The sequence below is a fragment of the Heloderma suspectum genome, chromosome 10 (genome assembly GCF_057233095.1).
Source record: "Heloderma suspectum isolate Gila_16-S chromosome 10, 16-S_ref, whole genome shotgun sequence".
NCBI classification, from domain to species: Eukaryota; Metazoa; Chordata; class Lepidosauria; order Squamata; family Helodermatidae; genus Heloderma; species Heloderma suspectum.
The window spans coordinates 1,396,596-1,403,525 of record NC_139467.1 but is presented as its reverse complement, the minus strand read 5'-3'; the positions used below and the strand labels follow the sequence as shown (position 1 = coordinate 1,403,525).

Sequence of the window (6,930 nt, the reverse complement as noted above, 5' to 3'; positions counted from 1 at the left end):
GCCCCCCAAGCAGAGCTAGAATTGGACTATGTAAAGGCCAGGCGGATTAGGGAGCACAATCGCAGGATGGAAAACGTGGCCGGCAGCTCAGTCAGAGACAAAGGCCACGAGGGAATCAGAACAAGCCTTTAAGGCCAGGACAAAAGAGTGCTGCAGGTGTGGGGCCAGGACACATTTCAGGGGAGACTGTCCTGAAAACAGCCACGAGAGGGAGCCAGAGAGCAGCAAGGGCAGGCGGAGTAAACAGGCGCGCAGCCTCCCCGAGGACTCGTTGCCTCGCACAACCTGGCTTGGGTGCAGGACCAGGGAGCTGGCAGCCACGTGACTACCTGGGGGAGTTCTTCGAGGAACCGGATCACCAAAAGCACGGTTACATCTACCGGGCGAATGGATAAAAGCAGATAGGAGGCACCATAGGCTGTGTAGCCCATTTCCCAGACACAGCCAGCAAGGGCCCTTGGCAGAACCACATGCACCGGAAGCAGTGTGTGCTGGGATGGCACCCCAGAGCTCCCTGGGGCCTGCACAGGGTTGGAAAGCAAAGTGTGGGGTTGAAAGAGCCCCCACTTCACCCCATCATCGAACCAACATGAGTATTTTTGGCTGGGGCATTTAGCACCCCCCCCCCCCGAAATGTACTTAACCCCCTCAATCCCTATATTTAGGTGGGCTTTGAAAACCTAGCTTTTCATCTGACTTGATCGCGTTCATTGTTTTTAAATATACATTTCTATGCCGATGTGTGACTTGATTTATTTAGTATATTTATACCCCACTTTCCAGCTAGGGTCCTCAAAGCGGCTTGCAATATTGATAAAATACAACACATAACCTTTGAATTGCTGTTTTATGATTCCCTGCTATCGTGAGCTGCCTTGGGAAAAGATGTACGTTTAAAGGTGGGATGGAAATTAGCACATGCAGCATCTCTGGAGAGATGCTCAATTGCTGGCCTAGCACCGAACCTTCACTCCAACTCCCCCCTCCCCACCCCCATTGCAAATCTGGGAGAGAGGAGGTGTCCAGCAGGTTAGTGCGCGCAAGCAATGGTGGTGGCCACAGGAATCAGGGCCTCCACGCAGAGCTTGTGCCTCCGCCCACCGGGCTGGGTGCGAGCAAGCTGCCTCCTTCCCTCTCCCCCTCAGACGCGGATGCACTGCAGCCACAAACTGGCTTGGGGTCCATTCCCTGCAAATGGCCCACGGCACACGGCGTCACCGCAGACAGTGACTGTAGCCATGAAATTAAAAGACGCTTGCTCCTGGGGAGGAAAGCTATGGCCAACCTAGACAGCATAGTAAGAAGCAGAGACATCACCTTGCCGACAAAGGTCCGTCTAATCAAAGCTATGGTTTTCCCAGTAGTAATGTATGGCTGTGAGAGCTGGACTATAAGGAAGGCTGAGCGCCGAAGAATTGATGCTTTCGAACTGTGGTGCTGGAGAAGACTCTTACGAGTGCCCTGGACTGCAAGGAGGTCAAATCAGTCCATCCTAAAGGAAATCAACCCTGAGTGCTCATTGGAAGGACAGATAATGAAGCTGAAGCTCAGATATTTTGGCCACCTAATGCGAAGAGAAAACTCCCTGGAAAAGACGCTGATGCTGAGAAAGACTGAAGGCAAAAGGAGAAGGGGACGGCAGAGGATGAGATGGCTAGATAGCATCACGGATGCAATGAATATGAACTTGAGCACGCTCCGGGAGAGAGCGCAGGACAGGAAGGCCTGGCGTGCTATGGTCCATGGGGTCACGAAGAGTCGGACACGACTGAACAACAACAACACACGGCGTCTTCGCAGCCCCCGACAGCGTTTGCAGGACTCTTTGAGGGAAGACATCGCACTGAGCGCTTTCTCCACATGCTGTGTAATTCTGTATCGCACAAGTCCTGTCACAAGATGCTGGGTAGCTATCAGCCTTCCTGCCCCTGCTTGTGGGCACCTGACTGGCCACTGTGGGAGAGAGGATCCTAGATGAGAGGAGACCCATTTTGCCTAACGTGGCACAGCTTTTCTTGTTCGGAAATTTACATCAGTGCTGAGCTGGTTTAAGATGTGCACTCTACATGCAGCCACCCAGTTTGGGGCAGTTGTCAGTTGCTCTCCAGCTCCTCCTGCCCCAGCAGCTGCTTTCAGTCTGGCTCCAGCATTTCTGCTTGCACGGGCCTGAAGGTTGTCAAGAAGTATCCACAGCCAAATGCACGTTCCACTTCTAGACGCTGATCTACATCAAGAAAGGGCCGGCACTTCTCCCAGTTCACACGAGCCATGGTGGAGCAACTGCGCCCAGCTGCTCTGCCTCCAACCCCCTGGGACAGCAATCAAGGCGCCCCCCCGCCGCCATTTGCTAGCCAGGCTTCAGATGACGCTCAGGCATAAAAGACCAACGTGCTCTGCTGCCCCAAATTCCACTGCACCTGATCCATGGAGACAGCAAGTCAGGAAGGGCTGCAGGCTGCTCTTCTCCGCCAACTGTCTGCTAGCAAAACCCAGCTCCTCTGGGGCACAGCAAAGGAGCCCTTAGCACCTGCATCTTGGCCAGGAGGCACAGCCAGCGCCTCTGCTGCCGGCACCGATTTGAGCAATGAGGGCCTAGACAGGGCTGGACAGCTTGCGGCCCGCCAGATATTCTGTCCAAAGCGACCACCAGCCTTCACCACTGCTGGGAGCTGGAGGCCAAAGCATCTGGAAAGCCACCAGCGGCCCACCCCGGGCATCGTGCTGCCTGCACTCGGCAGTGGTGCTTCTGGCATGGGCTACTCGGGAAAGCGGTCTGGCCTCAGCTGCAGGGGCTCAGGCTTCTTCTGTGCAAAATGTGAATGCTTCATGGCAGGCACTGCAGCAGTGGGGTGCTAGCAGAGGGGTCTGTCTGTGGAGGGGGTCGGGAGCTCTCTGGAGGCGGTTGGGGGCAGGCTTCATCCAAGTATCTGCATTGCCAGGATGCACATACTTGGTCATGTTAAAAGAAATGTGACAGTATGTGGCTTTCCAAGGTTTGCCGCCCTTGGCACTCAAGACGATAAATTACTGCTCTCAGTCTCACAACGATTCCCTGCCTGAAGGCTGCACTCAGTGCCAGCAACAGTCCAAACCTATCTGCATACACCCCCCAACCAGCCCAGCCTCGCCTGCCCATGCGCTTCAACCAGGTTCACGAGGGTGTGGCGGCGGCGGCAGCGGAGGAAACAGGCTTGCTGCATTCCAGGGAAGACCGTGGGTGGGGTGGGGTGGGGTGCTCTCCTAGAACAGGCACTTCAGGATGCCTGAAACTCAAATGGCGCCTCCATGGAAACAAGTGAAGTAACCCAATGCGGACACACCCATGGGGCAGGCTGGGAAAGGCCCTCAAATGGAAAAGCCTTCGTGGGTCCCAGAAGAGCCATTTATATTTTTCCCCTAAAAAGCCATTGCCAGATCTTGTCATATTAGACAACCTGCTTAACCCAGCACTGCTGTACCGAAGCATCACTTCAGAACCAGAGACGTGCAGCTGGTCGCAATTCTTTTCCGTAGGATTTCCTCATACAAGAAGGTTGGGAAACAGCTTTACAGAAGATAAAGGCTGTTCGTGCAGACGCAGCAGCCCCTCCATTTAGGGCATCGTTAGCTGCAGCATCACTAACCCCTACTTTCGCCATTCCCCACTTGTGAACTGCCAGTGGGGGGGAGGGCTGCCCTGAGGGGAGTGCCTGTGCTCGTCCCATCCCGAGATGAAGCCGTGCTTCGCTTCCAGGGTCCTCCCTGCCGCTCCCCCTCCCCCCGTCACAACTCCTGTGCCTCCACCAGCACGTCCATGAGATAGTCCAGGTCAGCCAGGCCCAGCGGCTCCTCCCCTGGGCCAGGGAAGGCCTCCTTGAAAGTGGGGAGGGCAGTGGGAGACCACAGGTCACAGTCATACATGGAGGTGTCGATGTCTTCAAAGGTGCCCTCCATGCTGCCCTCCAGCAGGCAGCCCCCGGGGCCCAGAATCTCCGGGGGGCCAGTCCGCTCAGGCTCTGGGTCGAGCACATGGAGCTGGCCCCCTTCCGGCTGGCTGGCGGATGGGAGCACAGCGTCTCCAAAGCCCTGCAGGCTGCTCAAGTCCTCCAAAATGGTGGAGAAGATGGAGACGTCCGTGCCGGAGAGCAGGAGCTGGTCCAGCCGGGCACTGGGAGGCGGCGCCAGTGGCCTCCTGCATGGGTCCTGGGCAGTGCCAGCCAGGCCGCCAACAGCGTGGTGCCTGGAGACTGAGCTGGCGCCGACCGGGGAGCTCCCCGGGGCAGGTGGGGGTGCGGGGGCTGCGCCCGGCTGCATCTCGCCCTGCATGCGCCGGAGCGCGTTGGCCACCAGCACCAGGTGCCGGAGGTTGGGCTCCACATGCCGAAGACTCTGGTGCAGCTTGGAGACAGAGAGGCTGAAGAGGGAGCTGGATGCTGGGGCGGGGGGCGGCTCGGGCTCGTCTGCACTCCGCTTCCGCTTCCTGCCCTCAGCCAGCATCTTCCTGGGAAAGGAAGGGGGGGAAAGAGAGGCAGTCAGGAGGGGCTCTGCCAGGGTCCATGGCCCAGGCAGCGGGTGGCTGGGACAGCATCCTCTGGAGCAGCACCGGCCCAAGGCCGCTTGCCCCTGAGGTGCAACGGCACAGGTGACCCCCCCAAGTCCAGGTGTGGAGCACCCAGTCTGGGCGCCCGAGGCAGGAAACTGCGCAAGCACCTCTCCCTGGGACTAGGAACACCAGAACGAATTACGCAAACAATGCGCTGCCTTTCCGCGGCACCCCGAATCAGCGCCCTGAGGCAGCCGCCTCACTCTGCCTACTGCTAGGGCCAACTGTCCCCTGGAGGAAGTGGCATGACTTGGGAAGCGGGGGGGGGGGGAGTAAATGGGCTCTGCTCCATGGAAGCCTGGGCCGCTTGAGAGTGAGGGCCACCAGCTACGACAGCCCTCAAGCATGCTGCTGCCTGATGGGCGCCTCTTATCTCCACTCTCAGGGGCAGCAGCCTCTCTGTCCCAGCCGCTGTGCTGGGGGTCTTACCGCACCCCCGGGGCAGCAAACTCCCTCCTCCCACACATGATACCAGCCTCCCCACGTGGTGCTGCCCAGAGGTCTCGGACTGCAATCTCCAGCATGCCCCAGCTGGCTGGGGCGCGCTGGGAGTTGCAGTCCCAACACATCTGGAGGGTGCCAGGCGGGGGAGACTACACTACGTGGAACCTGGCTCGGAGTGGCCTGCAGCCCGCCCACAAGCCCCCGGACTCTGCCGCTTGGGCACAGCTCAGGCGCTGCTGCTGCTGGCTGGCTCCGCCCTGCCCGGCTCGCAGGTCCTCCGCTTCGCTCCCTCGTTCTGGCCGCGTCGCACTTCTCATAGGCCGGGCCGCTGCTAAAACTGCGCGAGCCGCTGCGGAGGGCGGGCGCGGCCAGCGGTCGGCAAAGCGCGCGCCCCGGGGAGTCTGCCCGAGCAAGCGGAAGCTGCGCACATCCCGGGGCACGAGGAGGGCGCGCGGGTCGCCCACGGAGACGCTTTGCGGCCGAGCGGGCGCCGCAAGAGGCTCCCGGGCCCTGGCGCAGCTCCGGGGACACGGCGGGCAGCGCCGCCGCCGTGCTCCCGAGCAGGCCCGGCCGCTCGTGGGCCTCGTCTGCAGCACGCGCGGCCGCGGCCGGGATCCAGGGGCGGCCGGGGGCCGCGCGGCGGGCCGCCCGCAAAGGCCCTGCCGGCCCGCGAGGGGCAGGCGGCGCCGCCCCCGCCCCGCCCCGCCCCGCCCCGCCCCGCCGCGCCGCGCCGCGCCGCGCCGCAGGCGCCCGCCGCGCAGCTCGCTCGCCCCGGCCCCGCATCCCGGCCCTCCCCGTGGCAGGCGGAAGCGGGCGGTGACGCTTCGCCCGGCCCGAGAGCCCCCTCATTTACATACCCGGCTGCTCAGGGGCCAATCAGCGGGGCGCGGGACAGGACGCGCGGCCAATCAGGCGCCGGCGTGGCGCCATCCGCGCCCCGGGATCGCATCTCGCCGCGGCTGCCGGCGGAGGGCAGCTGCGTTCGCCCGCGGGGGCGGAGGGAGGCGCCGCGGCCGATGGCGATGGCGAGGCTCGCGCGGGCGCCTCGTCGGCATGGCGCGGGCGGGGGCGCGGGCGGCGCGCCGCCTCCGCGGGGAAGGGCGGCGCGAGCCGGGGCCGCGCCCCTCGCGCGCTGATTGGCTGCGTCCGCCGGGCCAGGCGGGCCGGCCTCTCGCCTCCCCGGCTGCCGCGGCAGCGGCGGCGAGGGGCGGCCCGGAGCCGGGCGCGCCCGGCGGCCTCCGCGCAGGGAGCGGCCTCTGGCCGGGCCGGCCGCCGCCCCCGCTGCCGCCGCGGGAGCACCCCAGCTTCCTTGCGGCGGCCGGGAGCGCGCGGCCCGCCTGCCCGCCGAGTCAGGGCCGCGCCTCCGGCTTCCGCGCGCGCCCGCGAGGCCGCCGGCCCGGCCGAGTTTTCACGCCGCGCTTCTTCGGCGCAAAAAATTAACACCTCAGGGTGAGTTGCAGCAGCTTGTCGTTCGGCCGCGTCCGGCTTCGTGGCCCCGCGGACCGCAGCACGCCCGGCCTCCCCGCCCTGCGCTCCCTCCCGGGCGAGCTCGGGCCAGGTGCATCGCGCCGCTGACGCTGTCCAGCCCTCTCATCCCCCGCGTCCCCTTCTCCTGTTGCCCTCGGCCTTTCCCAGCATCAGCGTCTTTTCCAGGGAGTTTTCTCTTCGCATTAGGTGGCCAAAATATTGGAGCTTCAGCTTCAGTCTCTCTCCTTCCAATGAGCAGTCAGGGTTGATTTCCTTTAGGATGGACTGATTTGACCTCCTGGCAGTCCAGGGGACTCGTAAGAGTCTTCTCCAGCATCACAGTTCGAGGGCATCAATTCCTCAGCGCTCAGCCTTCCTTATAGTCCAGCTCTCACAGCCATACATCACTACTGGGAAAACCATCGCTTTGATCAGAC

General features: G+C 62.5%; 1 protein-coding gene across 1 annotated transcript; it reads right to left on the bottom strand.

Moving 5' to 3' along the window:
• Nucleotides 1-666: 666 nt before the first annotated feature.
• Nucleotides 667-6,676, bottom strand: SERTAD1 (SERTA domain containing 1). The gene is made up of 2 exons (XM_084814538.1): nt 5,884-6,676; nt 667-4,480 (listed from the first exon to the last, which is right to left on the bottom strand). The coding sequence occupies exon 2, from the start codon at nt 4,474-4,476 to the stop codon at nt 3,763-3,765; it is 714 nt and encodes a 237-aa protein (XP_084670664.1). The 5' UTR covers nt 4,477-4,480; nt 5,884-6,676; the 3' UTR covers nt 667-3,762.
• Nucleotides 6,677-6,930: the final 254 nt, after the last annotated feature.

Excerpts from the sequence above, each read along its gene's own strand:
- SERTAD1 (XM_084814538.1), bottom strand. The coding sequence starts at position 4,476 with ATGCTGGCTGAGGGCAGGAAGCGGAAGCGGAGTGCAGACGAGCCCGAG.